Source organism: Setaria viridis, chromosome 2 (genome assembly GCF_005286985.2).
Source record: "Setaria viridis chromosome 2, Setaria_viridis_v4.0, whole genome shotgun sequence".
Taxonomy (NCBI): domain Eukaryota; kingdom Viridiplantae; phylum Streptophyta; class Magnoliopsida; order Poales; family Poaceae; genus Setaria; species Setaria viridis.
The window spans coordinates 25,400,618-25,422,343 of record NC_048264.2 but is presented as its reverse complement, the minus strand read 5'-3'; the positions used below and the strand labels follow the sequence as shown (position 1 = coordinate 25,422,343).

Genomic DNA, 21,726 nt, shown 5'->3' with positions numbered 1-21,726 from the left:
CGGCGAGCGCATGGCTCATGCGCCTCCCGTGAGTGCACCTTGGCTCTTGGACGAGCCGCGCTGGCTGCTGGGGGGCTGGGGCAACGTTGGCACGGGGGCTCGAGCTGCGAACGCGAGCGCACGGTGATAGGAGAGGCTAAGAGCATGCGGGCTTCATATGCAAATCATTCGTGACCAGATTGTTTGTACCGAGCAGTTATACTTCAAATTTTTTTCTCATGTATATATGTTTGACCTCTATATGTTTTGATGATCTGTCCAGATCAATGCTTGATATGTCAACCATTATAAGAATGCAATGGCAATGAAGGGAACCAGTGATTTTTTGCTTCATCTCACTGCGAGGGCAAAAAGGTCTATTCAACTCCAACTTCACAGCATGCTAACAGCTAAACGGACTGGGGCATGAAATTTTATCCAATGGCATACAAAGGAACGCAGGAATTTTGATGGCACGTACGGAAATGATATAAAGTCCAGTGGCATACTCTCTTCTTTCTTCTTCTAGTCCGGTAATAGCTTGCATCAGCAGCCCGCCGGCCACCGGCCCGGCTCACCGCAGCGGCCCGCCAGGCCAGTCCAGCTCCCCGCTTCCACCGCGCCGGCCTCGCTCGATGCCTCGATGGCCCAGCTCCCGCCTCCACCTCTTGCCACTGACGCGGGGGCCCCGCGTGTCATCCCTCACCTCCCAAACTCAAACCCGAGCCGGATTCCCCAGCCGCACCCTCGATCCGCCTCCGTTTCGCGTCGCGCCAACCGAGGTTCGTCGCCCCCTTTAAAGCCTGAGCCACCGCCTCCCCTGACCTCTTTTCGCCAAATCTTAAGCCCTAGCGCCGCCCGCCCGAGCTCGAAACCTAGCTTGAGCCCGCCGCCGTCGATCTCCCGCCTCCCCGCCTCCCTGTCGACGAGAAGCCGCTCCGGTCTCCGGAGTAAGGTGAGGAGGTAAGGAAGCCATCCATCCAGGTCCCGTGCGCTCTCGTGCCGCCCTCCGCTTGCGTCAGCTCGCCGGAGTGGGAACTGCCGCCGCCGAGCCGCCTCGCCGGGCATGGCGCCCTCGCCGCCGCGCAATCCGCCGCAAGAACATCCTAGATGCGTTCTCCGTGCCCCCAGCTCGCTCCCAAGCCAGTTCCCGTCGTCTTTGGTGGCCGGAAGCTCGATTTCGAGCAAACTCCAGCGAAACCGCCGCCGTCCCACAGCTAGCCGCCGCCGTCCGATGGACGGATCAGATTGAGGTGGTGTCTGGATATCCGAGGCTATTTTAGCCGGATGTTCGGATAGTTAATTAATTAATTGCAGAATCTCTAAACTAATTTGTGAGACAAATCTATTAAGTCTAAGTAATTTATTATTAATAGATGATTATTTTAGTATCATATTGTTAAATTATGAACTAATTAGTCTTAATGGATTCATCTTAGTTTTACAATTAAATTATATTTAATACTCCTAATTAATATCTAAATATCCGAAGTGATACGACTAAATCCGACGCCGGGTCAAACCGGTCACCCGATGCGTGCCGTTTATGCAATAAAGCTCCCACATTTCTGAGTTTTTTCACCCGAAGCTAGATCAGATCAAAAGTAATTAGATTTTAGTCCTTTTCTTTCTATTTTAGCCTCCGTTCTTTATAGTTTTTGCGCCCGCCGTCCTGTTTAGCTCTTTTACTCGTTAGACCTTCAGCTTATACGCATAAGTAGGTTTTCCCCCTCGGTTTTTTATAATTTAGCCCCTTGAAGTTAAGTTTTCTCGCAGATAAATCCCTATACCTTGTTTAGCTCATATCTTTAGCGTTTTAGCTCTGTTTTAAGCGATTCTTGCGTCTATGAGTTCGTGTTAATGCATGGAATAGCTTTATGATCTTGTTTTGCTCTATTGCTACCGTTTGGTGTATTGTTTTCTTATTTTAGCGTTTTGTTTGCTTGTATGTACTTGATTGATGCGCATAGAAGGATCGCAGTTCAAGGAATTCGAAGACTAAGCCTCTGAAAACTTTGAGCAGCAAGAACCAGTTTAGGAAGGCAAGTGGTGTCCTTGATCACAATTTGAACCTAAGCAACATTTACTTTTATGTTCAATATACACATGTTATGCACTTTATGCTTATAAATATGATGGGTCCTATCTAAGTTGTGCCTAGTTTTATCCTTGTGCCTTGATCAACCTGGGTTCACTTATGTTGGGTAGTTGTTGCTTAGTTTCTCTAATTACATATGATGGTATTAATGAACTCAATGATTAAACTTGTTTTATTTATGCTATACCTTTCATTAATACAAGATCATCATGCTTAATTGGAACATGGAGAACCACCTAGGAAAACAGTGCAACCGTAAGACTATATGGCTCTGGCTTGGCTAATTAATTAGAAACGTTAGTATGTTGTAGCTTTACCAAAAGGGCAAGAAGGGGAGACAGTGACAGTGTATAACCCGACCCTCAAGCTGATTTGCTTTATGGTAGCTTTGCAGTCTTAAGGGAGGTTTATGCATTGCTCTGATCATGAAACCTTATCGAGCTATCCTTGCTAGGGGGTCTTTGTAAAGGCCTCGTAGTGCACCCTAGCTACTCACCTTGTAAGTGTTTAAGGGCCTTACAAACCCGGGCGACATGGGAGACATGACTTGTGGTGAAAGTGGTACAACCTCTGCAGAGTGTCTAAAACTGATCGATCAGCTGTGCTCACGGTCAAGAGCGGCCTGGAACCTCACATGATTAATCTATCAGATGTTGAATTAAATTGCTGTTATTTATGTTATTTATTGCTATTTTATTTATTTATGTTCATGCTTAATGTGGGTGGTATAAAATTTTACTTAGTAATTGCTAATAAAACTTGACCAACCAATTAAAATATTGACATGCTGTTAAACCATAGCCTATCCTTACATAGCTTTACATTACACATTCCCCACGCTTGTTAAGTACCAACCATAAGTGTACTCACCCTTGCTAAAACAGCTGCTTAGACCAAGACTACTTTGAGAAGATTCCTGAAGATTTTGAAGAATTCTAAGCATACGTGTGCCACTAGTCAACTGCTTGTGGAGTCGTCGTTATCGTTGGAGTTCTACTGCTAGAATAAAGACTTGTTTTGCTATTCGATTTAAAGACTTTCAGTTATGTAATAAATTTAATACTCTATTTACGCTTTGGCATTATTTATGGTATTTACTGAAGTCGTTGCATGTGTGAAACTTGATCCCAGCGCACATGTAATTTATCATCTGGTTTTGCTTTTAATACTCTATTTACGCTTTGGCACTGTTTATGGTATTTACTAAAGTCGTTGCATGTGTGAAACTTGATCCTGGCGCACATGTAATTTATCATCTGGTTTTGCTTTTAAAACCGGGTGTAACAAGCTATGATCATGCTCTGTATAACTTCTTTCAGTTTTACATATGCTTATTTGGTTACCATCCAGTTTGTTTCAGAGATATCTGACTTGAGAAGATTTGGATTCTGCTAGGCTCACAATGAGAATCTCTGAGCAGCTGGGCAGTGGTGCCTATTACATGCAAGTAGATCAGGTTCTTTGCCCTTATGGCTTCCTTAAATTTATTGTGCCTGTTCCCGTTTCATTTTTTTTGAACGAATTTTGTGGGACTAGTCTGGTTTCTCCTCCTCGATTAAGATTTGTAATTTTGATATGTAGGGAGAGGACAATGAAGATGATAAGACAGATCGCCAGCCAACTCAATGTCTGAATCTCGAAATAAGCGGCTCCTTTCTGACTTGCATTAGGCTCATGCTGGCTCGGGACAGGAATGCTTTTTTTCAAAGCGAATATAATGATAGGATCAAATATGAGGAGCTCACAGCTGCACAGAATCAGCTTACAAGTACTAAGAATTGCAAGAGAGTTTCGACAGAGCTGCCTCTGCTGACACTTACAATCGGCAACAAGAAGGTATATGTGTTCAGAATTTTTCCTGTTATGAGCTTAATTCTTTTCAAGATCAGTGTAATAATATGCTCTTTCATGCCTCTGAACCTATGCATGTAGTTCATTCGTAAGGGTGATTGCAACATACTCGCTTCTTTCTGCTACGTAACACAGCTAGTCGTGTGCAAGTTGTGCTATGAAAAGCTGATTAGAAGGGTTGATATCCCCTTTTCCGACATCACATCTCTCCTTGTCTGTTTTGACGATATAAGATTTGATACCTTGAGAATAGAGGTGTGGATTTTTATTCCCTGAGAAAATTAATATTGATCCTCTTTAGTGTCAATACAAGAACTGAATGAGTCAATCATGCAGGCAAGATCTTCACTCCAATATTTCTCCACTGATAAGCCACTTCCTGGAAAGTTTACTCGCTGGAAAGTGGACAACTCAAAAGAAGATGACTGTTTTCCTGAATCAAAGTAACCACTCAACCATTGTTCTTCTACATTAACCCATTTATCCTTTCTTCTAACAAGCACACAACATGGATTTATGGTGCAGTAGCTGTTACAGACCCACTTGTCTTTAATGATTATATTGTTTTCTCTGGATCATATTTCAGATTTGTCTTCGTTGAGATAGAGAAGGGGATGCTTGAAAAGGGCCTTGCAAAACTATTGTATATTGATCCAAGACTACAACGTAGTGTAGAATTTGCTAGAGCTTCTGATGACCAACACATGTACCAAGGCCGTCTCCATGCTCACATGCAGCAAACCAACATGTCTGCTCTTCAGCCATTGCTATCTGTCAATGCGCTCCCCAACATTGGAGGGAGAATGTAGAATGTTCTTATCAACTCTTTATAGATAGGTTGTCAGAACATTGATTATAACATCATTATTTTTTGCTTTTGAACACCACTTGACTCTTGATATCATGCATAATTTGCAGGAATTGACTAGCTTGGGTGTATGATTCAATGAACATATCCTTGAGTGTGAACGATAGCAGAGTAGATGGTAATGCTTCTGAGCACGTAGATAAGATGATGAAACTTTGGAGATGCACTATATATTTTCTTAGGTGGACTAGGAAATTTCAGTTTTGTATTAAATCTTCAGTAAGGAAGTGCATGCAATTCTCTTTTTTTTCTTTGGAACGAAGTGCATGCAATTCTAATCACCATGACTACAAGAAGACCCTAGGCAATCTATTATCGATCATAAATTACAATCTACGAGAAGCCTGGTTGCATGGAGTATTAAGCAACAAAAAAAACCAGCAACCATGGTTAAATAATGTGAATAGCTAGCTTTAATGAGGATATAAAGTGAAACAATAAGGGAAACAATGGCAATCTCAAGTATTGCTCAACTGCATTTTCGGCGCAGAAATTACACAGGCTAGGGTTTTGACATAGGCAACTTTTTTTACTCCAACGGCCCATTGGAATGTGATGAAACTATAATACTGATAAGAGTTAAATCGATGTATTACTGTGGTTCAACTCACTAATATTACAGATACAATCGTCGCAAAGAAGACATTACAGATACAACAAAAAAATCGTATAAGCTGCAAATTATTTTGTGATGCTGAAATCTATATCATGCTCTGTTTAAGGCAACACAACTCAATTAGCAGTAGAAGAATTGAATTAGCTGACTGACTATCAATGCTCCTAGAAAAAGTTTGACAAACTATACGCATATGGAGGATCCATTTATAGGAGCATTTATGCTAGGGAGGAACAAGATAACATTGTTTCCTAAGCCTATAGAACTTTTCTCTGTATGACTGACCGAATAGATCTACATTTATCCTGGTTGGCACTACGTCGCATGTACAAGTAATAGTCCACATGGAACAAACGGTGTTGCTCAGCGTGAACTGCCATTCAGCTTGGGAGACTCGGATGCTGCATATCCATAGGGGTGCTTGCTAGCCCAGTTCCACAGGTCTCTGCACATTTCTGTGATGCCGTATTTCGCTCTGAAGAAGGAACGTTCATATTAAATGACCAAACAAATGGTTTCCATTCATGAAAACTTGTAAACGGTATTTTTTATCTTACTTCCAGTGGAGCTCTCTCTCTGCTTTTGCAGGCGATGAAAAGAGAATCTCAGCATCACCAGGGCGGCGTTGACCCATGACCAAAGGGATTTTCTAAAAGGAAACAAGTACAGATAAGATATAAGTCACTCACACCAAAAAAATGCAACTATTGCTACTGTTGAAACTTGGCAGCAGGGTTAACTCTTTGGATTAAATAGCAACTGCCTATTCCAAGAATCAACCTGCACAAATTTCTATGTTCTCGTTGTGAACTGTCACATAGTCTTAATTATCATTATCAGCCTCTAAATTCTACATGATCCGCTGGATAAATTCAAGGATTTGCTTTTATGACACTAAAATTCAGGAGAGTGGAGGTTTGGGAAAAGTAGTTCCGATAACCAGTAAAAAGATATCATGGCAAGAAACAGGAGCCAGAGATTTGTCCAATACTCAAGGTATATCTAATCAGGTATTACCTTTCCAGAAGCCTTCTCAAATGCATTGACTATCTCCAATACTGAAGTTCCCTTTCCAGTTCCAAGGTTGTATGCTTCACATCCTGCAAGAAGAGTTTCATTTTGGAACCAGATCAACCACAAAACTTACTGAAGGTTTTGTTTTGTGAGTATCCAATTAACTCATATGTAGAAGTAACTAGGGTTTGACATAAAAGTTAAAGCATCATATGAAACGGATATAGTTTTCTATACATTTAGAAGCATAAGAAAACTTTTTAGTGATACATTACTGTTTAGTTTTTGACCCGAAAATAGATAGTGCGAATGGGAAACAAAAGGAGGCCATTATTTACATCTTTAGTGTACATCTGGGAAGTTCTATAAGCATTTTGGCTAAAGGATAGGAGAGGGCAACCATTTGAGCAAACCTATGTTAGATGAGCTTTCAAAAAGTTTTCGTAATGCGAAAAGATGTCCTTCAGCAAGGTCAACCACATGTATATAATCACGAACCTGCAATCATGCAGAAGTTCTGTCAGTACATGGGAATGTTCAATGACATATTACTGCAGTTCTCACAACAGTATGCCTAAACAAGCTTCGTTGCCATTTGGCCATGATATTGTCCACTTTCAACTGCACTTTGAAAAGTAAATGCTACACGCATTAGATTGGAAAGGTGAAGCTAATTGGCTGCAACGAATGAGATAACCATGTCAGCATGAGTGCCTATCTTTAAAGTAAACTATGGGTTAGTTAGTGTTCCCTCTTCATTTGATCCTTTTTCTGTAAACCAGGCATTAGGGGCCTAATAGTATTGTTCAGCAAAGACGGGGGCAAATTCTTTTACTGTAACCTGCAAAAGGCGCTGGGTGCTCCTAATGTTATTACTAGTATCCTACCTTTCACTTCAGTTATTTGCTTCCAAGAACTTATATTCTGATAAATACTAGTGGACTGCATATTTCATTTGCTACTCTAGCTTTTAAACTGAATAGCCATAAGCACTCTGCTTATATTTTTTGTAAATGCCCTCTACAGAAAGAGATTATGCTATAACAGACCTAATATCAGTAACTACAATCTTGTGACATTGGAACATGACATGAATGGACCAAATGGGTAAAAAAAATGCAATGCTGATGTAATTAACAACTGAGTAGGATGATGAAAAAAAGTACCCCTGTCCCATCCTTTGTTGCGTAGTTATTTCCAAATATTGTTAGCGATGGCCTCCTTCCAACAGCAATTTGCTGAACGAAGGGCATAAGGTTGTTAGGAGTTCCACATGGGTCTTCACCAACATATCCACTGGGGTGGGCCCCAACTGGATTGAAGTACCTAAGCAAAATGATACTCCATTCAGGATCTGAATGGTAGATATCACGGCATATCTCCTCAGCCATAAGCTGCAACAGATATATACAACTGCAATCAGTTAAAAGGTTTGATGCAAAGATATATGCATGGGAAATGAAGAAGCATACCTTGGTTCTGCCATAAGGGTTATGTGGAATGAGAGGAAAATCTTCTGTGCACGGTGAATTCTTAGGTGATCCATAAACTGCAGCTGATGATGAGAACACTAACTGCAACATTAGGACACAAAAGGTAAAATAACATTGTCAGTATAAGCCCAATCTGGACAACAAATGAACAACCGGCTTAAACTCAAACAAAATGTTACGGTTAACAGAATTATTAAGCAAAGAGTATCACCTAGATGTACAACGAAAATTAAGAATGTGGTGACCATTGTCTAGTAGGTGCATGGATGCATTGTTACAATTCATAAAACTTGATCTAAACCCGCATAGGATGGTGTTTGTTAACAATGTATTCATTCGGAAGCAGTCTAGCACATCAATTACATACAGCAACATTCCTTTTTAATAAATTGTCACGCATAAGTAAAAGTGTATATGAACAAGTCTGTCACTGCATTAAAAAACATATTTGCCATTAGTCTTTTCAAAACAAAGAATATTATGTACTTTTTGTGAAAAAAAGAGATATCGTATATTGTATGAGCATTCAAATAATTGGCAATATCGATATGTTAGGAATATACTACCATGGAAAGCACTAACTAAGAATTTAGAACAGAGTAAATGTCCATTAACAGTGGTTATACATATGTATCAGAAAGTTAACTAGATCACAAAATATCCTCATGGAGCACAAGGTATCCCAGATATAGGTATGGTAAATACCTTCTTACATCCATGAGCTGCCATAATTTCCAGAAGATTTATTGTACCAACAACATTATGATCATAATAGAGCAATGGCTTTTGCACACTTTCTCCAACAGCTTTCAGTCCAGCAAAATGAATAACAGCATCAAATCTGGAAAACGATAGCATAATATTAATAAGCTCTCAGCGCAGATGCATTTACACATAGAAGACAAGCTAAACATCGAACAAGTAATATTAATGAACAGAAATACATTGACTACTATTTTGCAGTGAACTTTACCTTGCTGAAGCAAAAACCTTTTCCAGTCCATCTTTTTCACGGATATCAACCTGCAGAAGCAGAAAAGTATAATATTGCTTGTATGTCCCAAAAGGCCATTAAAAATTTTATGACTAAGATCAAGTCCGATCCTAAACAACTGCACCTCAAACTTAACTTCACAATTAACCCAGAGTGTGAATTTGAGTGATCACAATCACGCTAAAAATTACCAAAGCTTTCACTGCTTACCATCATCCATCTACCGTGCCCAAGTAAAATATCAGGCGACCAAACAAAAGTAAAAGAATCCAAGAGTTCACCACAGAATAAGAGGATCTGGCGATCTGCAGCCCAATATCCAATTAGCCAATCATGGGAAGTCAGGCGTAGTACATTCTCCACACCAGACTAATTCATACTTTACTACAGCCCAAGATCAACCTGCGTTAATCCTTAGCAGCCGGGAACGTGGAACGTGGCCACGTTCCTCGTTCCGGGAACGTAGCAACATCCCTGCGTATATATCAGGTAAAACAGAAATTCCTTCACCAATACACCGCTAGCAAAACAAAAGATAATAATTTTGGCTACAGGTCCCACAACAGCGGACGAAGAGACGTGCAGAGACTTAAACGAATCCCAATCAAATCACCCCGAAAGCGACGCCCCAGAGTGGGCAAACCCAACTGAATCGGAATTTTCCCATGAACAAAGCCCGCCAATTCCGCACAATAATTTCCCTTGATCCAACGCGCCAAATTCACCAGCACACTCAAGGCACGTAGTACGCAGCACGCTGATCTACCTCCGCCCCGCATATCGAGCGGAAGCACCAAAACCGGCGCGCGAGACCGACACGGGAGATCGAGAGCAGCGCGCGGCCACACTGAGAGGAGACAGAGAGAGAATACGGTCGTATTAATTACCTTGTGGAAGACGAGGTTTCTGGCGTGGTCCCCCGCGAGCGCGCGCACGCGGCGTAGCGCGATCTCGGAGGAGTTGGCGAGGCTGTCGACGACGACGACGCGGAAGCCCGCGGTGAGGAGCTGCAGCACGGCGTGGCTGCCGATGTATCCCGCCCCGCCCGTGACCAGCACCGCCCTGCCGCTGCTCGGCCCGGCCGCCTCCTTCGCCGCAGCCATCTCCTCCACCCCCCGCAGCCGCCCTCCCGCCTCTCCGTCTCCCCCCTCCCCCCTCGCTCCCTTTCCCTCTCTCCCTCTCTCTCTCTCTCTCTCTCTCTCTCTCTCTCTCTCTCTCTCTCTCTCTCTCTCGAGCCCCGGCGCTTTCGGATCTGCTGGGTCGGGGACGAGACGACGACCAAGTGTCCGAACGGGAGGAAGCGTGGACGAGCGGGGAGGCGAGGAGTGGGGGAGGAGAGAGAGAATCGAGGAGGAGGAAGAAATTTGAATGCGCCCGGGGTTGCCGCATGCCTCCCGAGGACAGGAGGGCCAGTCGCGGCGGGGCCCGCGCGGGTCCTCCACCAGCGGGGCCACCCGCCACGTGTCCGCCCGCGGGGGCTGCTCGGGGTGTCGGTGGGGTTGATTTGCCTCGCGTGCTCTGCTCCCGGCCGAGGCGATTCGTCGTCAGAGGATTCGATTCGCCCGTCGCCGCATTAATTAACGTCATTTGCTTAAGTTTTTTTTTTCACACCGATACCAATTAGAGCCTGCCTCACTGGACTAAACTTGAGCTCTCGTTACATCAGATATTTGATACTAATTAAAAGTATTAAATATAAGTTAATTATAAAACTAATTGCATAGAGGAAGGCTAATTCACGAGACAAACCTATTAAGCCTTTGACAATATGGTTCTATGGTAACCATTTACTAATGGATTAATTAGGTTTAATAAATTCATCTTGCGAATTAATCCAGGCTTCTGCAATTAGTTTTATAATTAACTCATATTTAGTCCTCCTAATTAGCATCCGAACATTCGATGTGACAAGAGCTAAACTTTAGCTCCTAGTATCCAAACAGCCCCTTAAAATGACTAAACGTGAACTAATAGAATGACTAAACGTGAACTAATTATAAAACTAATTGCATAAGCCGTGGTTAATTCGCGAGATAAATCTATTAAGTCTAATTAATTCATGATTAGGACATGTTTACTGTAGCATCACATGGACTAATTAGTCTTTAGATTCATCTCGCGAATTAGCCTTCATTTAAGGGGTGTTTGCGTACCGGCTGCTAAACTTTAGCAGTGTCATATCGGATGTTCGGATGCTAATTAGGAGGACTAAACATGAGTTAATTATAAAACTAACTGCAGAACCCTGTGCTAATTCGCGAGACGAATCTATTAAGCCTAATTAATCCATCATTAGCAAATGGTTACTGTAGCACCACATTGTCAAATCATGGACTAATTAGGTTTAATAGATTCGTCTCGCGAATTAGACTCCATCTGTGTAATTAGTTTTGTAATTAGCTTATGTTTAATACTTCTAATTAGCATCCAAACATTCGATGCGACAGGTGCTACACTTTAGGAAGGTGTATCCAAACACGCCTTGTGCAATTGGTTTAATTAGTATTTAAACATTTGATGTAACATGGATTAAATTTTAGTCTCTATCTCCGGAGTCTAAGAATCTTGTCGGTTCAGTCGGAGCATTCAACATCTCTACCAGTAATTAATACATGATTTTTCAAGCAATTAAAATTTTAATAATTTAATAAAGTTCCAAAAATTAAAAAAATGAATTTAATGACTTTTTTTTGCTAAACTTAATAAAGTTCAAAATAATTTAATTTATGAGGATTTTTATTAATTTAATTTAGTAAAAAATTAATAAAGTAACGGATCAAGACTCCCTTTGTAATTTTGTTTCGAACCCAATAAACATTCCTCCCGGATCATTGGATCGCTTAAAATTAAAGTTTAGTTGGGATTAAAATTTAGTTAGCTAAAAGTAAACTACCGTTTTTAGATGACTAAACTTTAGCTATCCCGTTTCCGTTTGGTTTATAGGACTAAAACATAGCTAAGAGATTTGTAGAGTCCATTTTACCCTTTGCATGTGCTACTGTTGGCTGTTGCTCCGCTGCTGCTCTGCGTGCGCTGCAGCTGCCTTGCGCGCGCTCTCTCTTTCTGCATGAGCGGCTGCTGCTGCTCTGCCTTATGCTCTCTGCTCTGCATGCGCAGCTTTCGCTGGTTCGCGTTTGTGTGCTGCTCGGCCGTTCACATTCGAGCATGGAAGTCAAGTGCATGAATAAAAATTACAAGATAAATCCGGGAACTCCTCCATCTCCGAATTGAGGTCGAATCCTTCCATGGAGCCACGCCGAGGTTGCAGCCCGCGCCCCACCAGGGATGTCTCCGACTGGGAGAAGAACTCCAAGCCGGGTGGAAGGGTGGGCTGCTGCTGCTGGGAGAACAAGTCCATGAGCCCGTCGTCCTCGTGCTCCCGAGACGAATCCATGGGTGGGTGCTTGCGGATGGACGGCGCCGGCGTGGTTGCGGAGGTGGACGGGAGGGCGGCGGGGGCGGACGGGATGGGTGGCGGCGGAGGTGGACAAGAGGGCGGCGGGGGGCGGACGGGATGGGTGCGGCGCTGGGAAGAAGCGGGCAGGGGAAAGGGGAAAAGGTGGGGGTATTTTCGACTTTGCGTGATCCGGTGGTTCCCCTAATTAGATGGGTTTTGTGGACTCTAAAGTTTAACAAACTAAAATTTAGTTGGAGTCTCCGACCTATTTGTCTATGACTCTATGCATGCGAGTACAATGGAATGGTTAGCACATTTGTCTATGCTTGAACCACACTAGGCATATAATAAAGGAGTACAACAAAGTTAATGCCAGATTCCTTTCCAAATCGTTTTTTAGGCAGATTCCATTCCAAATCTACGAGCTTCATCGAAGCATCCTCCGACGAATTTTTATTAACCAATGCAAGTTGCATTTCCTACTACCTACTCCCTCTGTTTCAAATTTTAAGTGGTTTTGATGTTCCTAGATACATAGTTTTTACTATGTATCTCAACGTGGTTTATATCTAGGTGAATAGCAAAAGAATATGAATCTAGAAAAACTAAAACAACTTATAATTTGGGACAGATGGAGTACTGACAATTTTAATTAGAGACTAGATAAGATTCATTTTTTTCTTCTTCTTCAGGCTATTCTTCAGTTGTATTATTAATATAAGTGATGCTACATATAGATACATAGTAAAAATTATATATCTAAAAAGCTAATTTGGGATGGGATACTAATTTTCGAGATTTTTTGCTGTTTAAAAGCTAAAAAAAGGTTGGTCAAATAATGACGGTATCCCGACCCAAGTGAAGTTACAGGAAGGCATTTCTACAGAATTGTGTATTCTTTTTTATGGGTAAACGAGAACTTTATCTATTAGTTATTAGGAGATGAGTTACAATCAAGTTTCTACAAGTTGGGCAATACATGGAGATGAGGAACTTGCCTCAACCACACTGCCGATGAGTGGACATTTCTCCTAGCTAAGTGCACCAACACATGCAACTACTTCGCTTCGCTCTCTTATTTGACTTGAATAAATTCCACCCGTTGCAGCATTTGTAAGCCTTTTTTTTCGATCAAAGTATCCGCCCGGCTTTATTAGAAAGTTTAATAAGGACATAATTGATCAGACTACTGGAATTACCAGCTTACAAATTGGCGCACAAACAAAGACATCTCTCTACTAAACTAACTCTACTAACCCCCTCTACTAACCAAACTCACTCTACTAACAGGCTTGTCGCGGCTGCACCTTCGCCGTCGTCGACCAAACCACCACGCAACGCAGACGCGCCTCTGGCAAGGTGATCAATAACTCGCAGTGCAGCCAAGGATGGCCGAAGCGAGACACCCAAGCCAGTAGCCCCGAAGCCTTTCTTCAACCACCAATCTTACCGAGTTGTCTATTCATCGGCGCATCAGATTGGATTATTGAAGCATAATTTAATGCGTGTCTCCTTCTTCCATAAATAGAGCTACGTTGATAATCCAAGAAAAAACCAAAATAAATAATGCTACGTTGAAAATTTCAATTGCATATTTAATCTAAGATGGCTATGTATCCATTGTAATAATGAGAGTCCACGTCCTTCTTCTGCCTACCCGTGACTAAACAAACCCACTCTTATCGTCTCATTTGGCACTCCTCTAATCCTCTTCCGTGAAAAATTTGAGTCAGAGTGGATGTTTTGATTCCTGCTACGTTTTATGAAGGAGCGGCTTCCTTTCCGTAGGAACGGGCTTTCGATCCAAACGGCGAGTGACGTCATCAAAACAAAAGGAATCGTATTCCTGTAAAATTTCTAAATCCGTTCCAAACATAACCTTAGAAATTCGTCTCTATCACTGTGAGCCAATGTTCTTTGGCAAGTACAATTTACATGGTTAGGCAGTACAGTTTGGCAAGCAGGGATAGTGGGACCAAAAGTCCAATAAAAAAAACCCAAAAAAGATACAAGTCTGTTCCAATTGTTTCGGTACAGATGAGTGTGCCCTGGATTGCCCTTGAGCAAAAACATTCTTTGTTCAGTAGGAACACTTGACTGTTGGTACGGGCTGCCACCGAATATACGTTGCTTCCTTTGTCGGTTCAAACTTGAAAGAATCACTATGAGATAGTTCCCGCTAAAAAGTGAAAAAAAGCTTTGATGGGATTTAAGGGAAAAAAGCAAAAGAAAAGGTGGATTCCAAATCCTTTTTTCTTCGGACTTTCCCAAACACAAAATACCTCCTTGTATTCGCATTCTCAAATGAGAATGGAAGAAATTCGACTTTCATATAATATCTTAATAGAATTCCATGTAATGATCAATGCATTTTTTGGATTCTATATTATCCGCATGTCTAGAATCCTAGCAAGAAAATATCCCTCATTTTTTAGGTAATTGAAGTGGGATTGACGAATAATATATTAAAACACTAGTGTTTATTAGTGTTGCATAAAACGAAATGGGGCGTGGCCAAGTGGTAAGGCAGCGGGTTTTGGTCCCGTTACTCGGAGGTTCGAATTATTCTTCTATTCTATATATCTAGAATATATAAAGGTATAATACAATAAACAAATAGAAATCAAAATATAGTATTATCATACGATAATGGAATCAAATGCGCAGTATTTACAGAAAAGAGTCTTCGTTTATTGGGAAAGAATCAATATACTTCTAATGTCGAATCGGGATTCACTAAGACAGAAATAAAGCATTGGGTCGAACTCTTCTTTGGTGTTAAGGTAGTAGCTGTGAATAGCCATCGACTACCCGGAAAGGGTAGAAGAATGGGACCTATTCTGGGACATACAATGCATTACAGACGTATGATCATTACCTTACTATTTGCTGGGAGTTGCTTCACAGTAACGCGCCATTTATTTGTCATCCAGTTCCCCCATGGGCATGGCCCCATTAGAAAATAGATATTGGCCAAAATATGCTCAACCGACATGTCAACAATTTTGGCCGGTAGGACAAAAATATTTACAATTGGCACCAGGAAGCCATACCAGTAGATTTATCGTCGGAGGCGCTCCCAACTTTATATTTTACCCATGTTTTGCTAATAATAGTGTATAATCAAGAGGAAAATAGAAACAAAATACTATGCAAAAGCAGATCATCTAACAACACAATTGCACCTACCTGCTGTGGCCCTTTGCTGTAGTGCATTGCAGATTCTTTGCCATACAAGAATGTGTGCATCCCAAAAGGAAAATAAAGAACATGTAGGTGGCATCCAATAGAAGCAAATGCACGTGGAGGATCAAGCACCTGGAATTCAGAATTTGTAAATGGTTTATTGGCACCTGGCCGGCTGGCCGACTGTAAATGGTTTATTGGCACCTGGCCGGCTGGCCGACAGAACCTGCATCCAGCAATACAACCGGCCAAATGTGAGTTCAAAAGTTTCAGGCTGTCGAGGACCAGGACTCTGGACCGGAGTGGTGGCTCAGGGGTGTTTTGGTTCCATCGACTAAAGTCCAGTTCGTGTCACATTGAATATTCGGATGCTAATTATGAGAACTAAATATGAGCTAATTATAAAACTAATTACACAGATGGAGGCTAATTCATGAGACGAATCTATTAAGCCTAATTATTAACAAATGATTACTGTAGCATCACATTGTCAAATTATGAACTAATTAGGCTTAATAGATTCGTCTCGCAAATTAGTCTCCATCTGTACAATTGGTTTTGTAATTAGTCTATATTTAATACTCCTAATTAGTATCTAAATATTCGATATTAGTATCTAAATATTCGATGTGATAAGAATTTTAGGAGCTCCTAGAGAACCAAACACCCCCTCAGTTCATATCATTCTAGCCCAAAAAACCCCAGCAAACTCTTGTGATGCTGGTCCCAGAGGATATTGTTTCAGGAACCAAGGCAAGTGACAAGATCTCCTATCCTCTGTGACAGCACTTCTCTTGGAGGATATTGTTTTCACAGCTTTCCAGTCAAGAGCTGTCCATGAACAAACATTGGCTCACGATATTTTGCATATGCCAATTAATATGTTTGCCCTGACACAACATAATAGGATATGAAAAGCAACAAAATAAAAAAAATGGCGGGGCGGTAGCTTCAATGCCTTGGCTTTGATGGCTGATGCAATAGGCCGTCGCCTTTTATAACACATTTCACCAAGCACGCGGTGCATAGAATCACAGAACTGGCAGTAATAGAACACCTGTGAAGTTCCTTGCAATATACACCTGACAAGTGAACTTCATGTTCCTTATTTACATCCTTGTTGAAAATGGTTACATCAGAATATAGCAACACCTCCACGTACTACAGAAGCTTGCCTTTACAAGCACCAGGTCTCCACCTGCAGTCGTCGTCTTGAGCACACCAAATGCAGATCAGTGCTTCTCTTAATAATCAATAAAACCATAGCAGCACAATGAGCAGGGCTCTTTTTGTGTAAGAAAGGATAACACTGAAAAAACATGTTCTATACGTTGAATCTTGAGCTAGCTACACCTCTTCCTGCCATCCTATCGACACGTCGGCGGCCAAAGGGCAAGCCGAAGAAAGATCGAACCACACCCCCAATCTCTGTCTTGCAGAGTGGGCATACTGCATTTATCTTGAGCCATTTATCAACGCACTGCACATGAAAGAAGTGTGTGCAAGGAAGCTCACGGAGCTCATCATCATCACCATACTTGGTAAGACAGATGCAGCACACCTGCATCAATATCAATAGACTTTACAGTTATCATACTGTGAGAAAGAAGAAACTATGTGACTGAATAATGGAAATAGAAATGGCATGGATATTTGGTCAACTTGGTATCCAGTTGCTTGTGACAATCCGTTATGAGGCAGCTTACTAACAAATAATGATCGAGTAGAGAATAAAGAATAAAACATGGACTGATCTAAGAGAGTGCCCAGTTGTTGAAAAATGTCAACGCTTCGAAACATAGTTGAAACATGCAAGCATGCATGAGCACATAACTACAATACTCCTGTTTAGTCAATAATTGTCATGTGCACAGACCAGATGCCACTAAATCAGAAAAAAATAATGAGGAATGGCAGTAGCTGCTATGGTATGGCATGTAAGAACCGCTTAATCTTGCATTTCTCTAGAGGTAGTGCATGTAAATACCAATGAACTTCTATTGTTACAGACTCATGAGTAAAAAAAGAACCTATATTGTAAAGTGAACGGAGTAGTATACAGGTATATCAGAATACTACAATGACAGACTAGTTCAAGGTCTTACTCAGAGATCAGGAACATTATTCACCTAGAGCACCTAAGAGAGCTGCGTTTCTTTTTTACATGAGAATAATAGTAAATATCCAAGCATCCCTAGAGAACATGTCGGCAAACAGCATCACAAGCATATATGCTTCATTTGTATGAAATAGAGATGTTAACAACTCACACATAGAAAGAACATCATTAAAGCAAAACCTTCAACTACAAGTAGGATACTGCAAGACAGGAAAAGGATGAGAAATATACTCACAGCATCTTCAGCTGAAACAACTCTTTCCTTCTTAGTTCCTGGGCCCAGTATGCCGCCCTCATCAAGATTCTCCGAGCTTGAAGCATGGTCCATTCCCCAGTTTTTGTTTCGTTTTGGCTTGAATTTGTAGGTTGGCAATGCATTTATTAGCTCTTGAGTGGCTCCTCTACTTTGACCCAAATCTTCTTGAAGGCGCAAAACAGATATCAAGCATGGAAAGCAGCAGCAAATTGCTGCACACATGATAAAAGGAATGGCATACCCAACACAGCTAAGTGCAAGGAATGCCAAACATAGCCTAAAGAGAGGAGCAAAGTCAGGTTTGAGTTCAACAGACTATGAAAGAAACAGAGAGAAATGCAGGTACCTGTACATATTGGGAGCGTCCTGAGCATCGGATGAAATACTGCGCCCACCAAAAATCCACACATTGCCAACAACAAACCATACAGCAAAGAAACAGTCTACGGCTGTCTTGAAATGATAAGCCAGTACGCTAAGCCTGTGATGCATAAATGCATAATCCCTTCAGAGTTCAGACAACAATATTCATTTCAATTTAACATACAACTAATATATCGGGTGTTAAGGAAGCTACTAGCCAACTTTGAAGACACTGGAGTACTGAAACTACCAAAGGTTCAATTTTCAGGTGAGCAATACATGTCATAATCCACTCACATGCTTCTAATAAAACACAAGAAGGGATCATTCATCTGCAAAGCTAATGAGGCACCAAAAGTGGAAAAACTTTTTCTGCTGCAATACATCATGGTATTACAGGAGAAGGTGGTAGTGACAATAGTCCATGCTAAATGCTACAGTACAAATTTCCAAGTTTATAGGTCAATAAACACAGGCAAGTCTTAAATTGTTCCATAAGATGTGAGCAGGTGCCAAAACTTGACTCAAGAATATATTATTGTGTGTAGAATCCTTTCTGTGGTACTTACTACATTATTAAAAACAACAAAACTCAAAACAAGATGAATTTGTTGAAATTTATTGTTTATTTCTCAAATTTGAAGTTATTCTCTGTGGCACACTAAAATTGGTACACTTAATTGAAACTCAGGTCTAAATGTATGTCTTTGTCCTGTTTAACAAAACACATCAATATTATTTAGTTTAACTTGTTGGACAAACTCAAGCAAAGCAAAGGAGCAGGTCTACTGAAAAATCAGAGTATCTAGAGAAAGGCATATTAAAACTAACCATACAACCCCACACTGGTTTAAATAAGATAATGTCCCTGCAGACAATTAGATAATGCTACCTCATAAACCAAATAAACATCTACAGAAACCGAGAAATTAATTTGCTGATTTCTAAACTTTCTGCTGTTGTGGTTTTTTCATCGTTTAATTGGTTGCAATGCAGGCCATCAGAGTTGCCCCAGTGGTTCAGATAGGCCAGAGCCCACAGAACCATATAACTAAGCATTTTAGTCATCGGACTTGGATTGATGCTTTGGATGAGGCCATCAGGTAGTTTTGACGACTGAGATGCTACACTTAACGTGTCATCCACATGGGACATGCATCTTAGTACGCACTCACAGCTATTATGACAAAATAACAGGTCACAATGATCTTTCTGTATCATCAAGTTAAGTCTTGATGATTAATGGTGCAATCTACTCTCTTCAATTTTTTCCCTTAAACAACTAACATGTTACTAAAATAACTAAATTCTTAGACACCCTGGCGATAACAATCAATCCAATTAAACTTACAATCTGTTCACTGAATCTGCCAGGTTTCTGATAACTCTTGTTATAAATAGTAATATTTACAACACATAGGACTGCGTGAAAGCATTGAAAACCTTGTAAGCTCAGGAATTCAAACTGGAAAGTGGTATGGACAAAATTTTACCTGGGGCAGGTAATTGTGGTACATCCAAGATGCAAGATAATACCACTGGTACGATGAGTGCGTCCTTCAGATGACTGAGAAGGAGTCAAAGTAGGATATGTTGTGGGTGGCTGCTGAGGTTCTTGGTCCAAAGGTCTGTTTCGATGAACATAGCGCCAATAAATAAGAGGAACACAAGCAATGCAGCCAACCGTATATCCAACTATCCATGCGAACAATGGAGCATGGGGATGCTCATGTCTTGAAAAGATGAGGATGACAATAGCAGCTACAACCTGAGCTATGTACATGACAATTTCAAACGAGATCCATAAACCAGAGTTCCAAGGACTTCTTCCATGACCATATATACTATCTCTTCTAGGAAAGGATAAATTTCTGGAGCTATACGTTGGCGATGTCGATGGAGAAGACTGTGATGATGGGGTTCGTGTGCTTATTGAAGGCCTATCTTCCTGATGTGGTTCATCTGAGTCGCTGTACATATCTTGATGACTGGTGGATGTTGATGCAGTTTCCCCATGTGCTACATTTATGACATGCTCATGTACATCATCACAGCAAGCTTGCTCCATCAATAACTTTGATCTATCAATTTCCAGCCTAGTTCTTACGACAAAAGGGCACTAACAGTCATTATGGCCAACCATCTGTAGCTCAATAATGAGTCACTATCTTTTTAACTGGAAATTACCACTAGCCATCATGTTAGGAAAAGCACAGATGACTGAAATGTTGATCCCAACAGTCTACTGAACTTTGAGCTGTATGCTAGGTAGCTTCATTTGCTTCATGGAAGGTACCCACCGAGGCAGCCTACGCTACAAATTTCAAACAAAGGATTTCTCATGTACCTTTTGCCATACATATAGAGATAGTAGTAATTCATGAATATACTGAAGTGCCATACGAAAATAGAAGTTAGTGCTGTATGCTAAGCTGTAATTGGTCGGTACTGGAGTCAACAACTGTGGAAGGCCATGTTTTATGGGTTTATAATCATATTAGCAAGTGTCTAAACAGTTCAGATTATAACCTTGCTGTGGAAGGAAGAAAATTTTGCTACAATTCAGATTCATCACGAGCTAATGTATCTCACGGTAAGCTAAAATGCTGTCAGCTCAAACCCCAGCACGCTTCCAGTATAATTCAGGTTCAGGACTAGCAAGGAAATGCTTCACTCCTATGCCCTGTACTCAAAGGGTCAACGATAAACTCCATTGCTCACTCATAAACATGAACTCAGGTTGTAGTAATCACACATACACGAAAGAATAAGAATAGGTGCCATGAATTTAATGCCATAACCGCAAGACGAGCCCTACTACAAAACCCTACAGATCTCTTTCTAACGGGATAATACACCACCAGCAGTTCTTATCACTTCAATCTTGCCCCCAACAAAATCTAAACTCCAACTTTAGCCAAAAACATCCCACCCTAACCCCTCGAGTTCTTGGCGCCTCTCCACAAGGGTTGTTTTAAATAAAAAGGAAACATGCACAAAATTGGTTCACTAGGTAGCTCGAGGGCGGAACGAGAGAGGAGACGCGAGAACTTACCGAATCGCCGAAATCCTCCGACCAATCCGGCACCGCACCGACGCGCTCTCCTCCCTTGCCGGCGGCGGTCTCAGGGGTGCTGGCCTGGCCACGAGAGGAGGGCAGGACCGCAGGAGGGGGAGGCAGCCCGGCAGAGCAGAGGTCCCTTTCGCGACAGCGACCCAGCCCATTTCCTCGCCTCGTCTCGTCTCCAGTGAAGGGAATGGTGGGTGTCCAGGCTGCCGCTCCCTGGACCTGGTCCGTGGACGATAGGACTCGTGGAGCCGGTCTGCCGGTGGCTGCGCGCCTGCGCGGGAAGCAGAGAGAGGGTTGGTCTATGGACCTGGTGTGCGCGTGCCAGGAGAGCGTGGCTCGCTTCGCTTCCAGGCACGAACAACGTGTCGGTCATGCCGATTTTCACTTTTTTTTTTTCAATCTTTTCTTTGCCGCTGAAGTAA

The 21,726-nt window shown here is 41.7% G+C and overlaps 3 protein-coding genes across 7 annotated transcripts; 1 reads left to right on the top strand and 2 right to left on the bottom strand.

The window, feature by feature from the left end:
* The first annotated feature begins 525 nt into the window (after window positions 1-525).
* Window positions 526-5,059, top strand: LOC117846190 (uncharacterized). 2 transcript variants are annotated; one of them, XM_072292189.1, is made up of 6 exons: window positions 526-761; window positions 1,950-3,533; window positions 3,659-3,913; window positions 4,010-4,183; window positions 4,265-4,371; window positions 4,515-5,059. In XM_072292189.1, the coding sequence occupies exons 2-6, from the start codon at window positions 3,480-3,482 to the stop codon at window positions 4,735-4,737; spliced, it is 813 nt and encodes a 270-aa protein (XP_072148290.1). In that variant the 5' UTR covers window positions 526-761; window positions 1,950-3,479; the 3' UTR covers window positions 4,738-5,059. The 2 variants fall into 2 exon arrangements, with proteins under 2 accessions (XP_072148290.1, XP_072148289.1); XM_072292188.1 differs by having other exon boundaries at window positions 526-942.
* Window positions 5,060-5,366: 307 nt separating this feature from the next.
* LOC117846193 (UDP-glucose 4-epimerase 4) lies at window positions 5,367-10,036 on the bottom strand. The gene is made up of 9 exons (XM_034727319.2): window positions 9,801-10,036; window positions 8,893-8,942; window positions 8,625-8,760; window positions 7,899-8,000; window positions 7,593-7,820; window positions 6,840-6,924; window positions 6,430-6,512; window positions 5,970-6,061; window positions 5,367-5,887 (listed from the first exon to the last, which is right to left on the bottom strand). The coding sequence occupies exons 1-9, from the start codon at window positions 10,014-10,016 to the stop codon at window positions 5,776-5,778; spliced, it is 1,104 nt and encodes a 367-aa protein (XP_034583210.1). The 5' UTR covers window positions 10,017-10,036; the 3' UTR covers window positions 5,367-5,775.
* Window positions 10,037-16,469: 6,433 nt separating this feature from the next.
* On the bottom strand, window positions 16,470-21,474 carry LOC117845137 (E3 ubiquitin-protein ligase At1g63170). Of its 4 annotated transcripts, none has more exons than XM_034726067.2 (5): window positions 21,290-21,474; window positions 19,728-19,862; window positions 18,218-18,352; window positions 17,851-18,148; window positions 16,470-17,057 (listed from the first exon to the last, which is right to left on the bottom strand). In XM_034726067.2, the coding sequence occupies exons 1-5, from the start codon at window positions 21,457-21,459 to the stop codon at window positions 16,821-16,823; spliced, it is 975 nt and encodes a 324-aa protein (XP_034581958.1). In that variant the 5' UTR covers window positions 21,460-21,474; the 3' UTR covers window positions 16,470-16,820. The 4 variants fall into 4 exon arrangements, with proteins under 4 accessions (XP_034581958.1, XP_034581956.1, XP_034581957.1 ...); XM_034726065.2 differs by having other exon boundaries at window positions 19,728-20,548; window positions 21,290-21,431; XM_034726066.2 differs by having other exon boundaries at window positions 19,728-20,543; window positions 21,290-21,430.
* Between the last annotated feature and the right edge of the window lie 252 nt (window positions 21,475-21,726).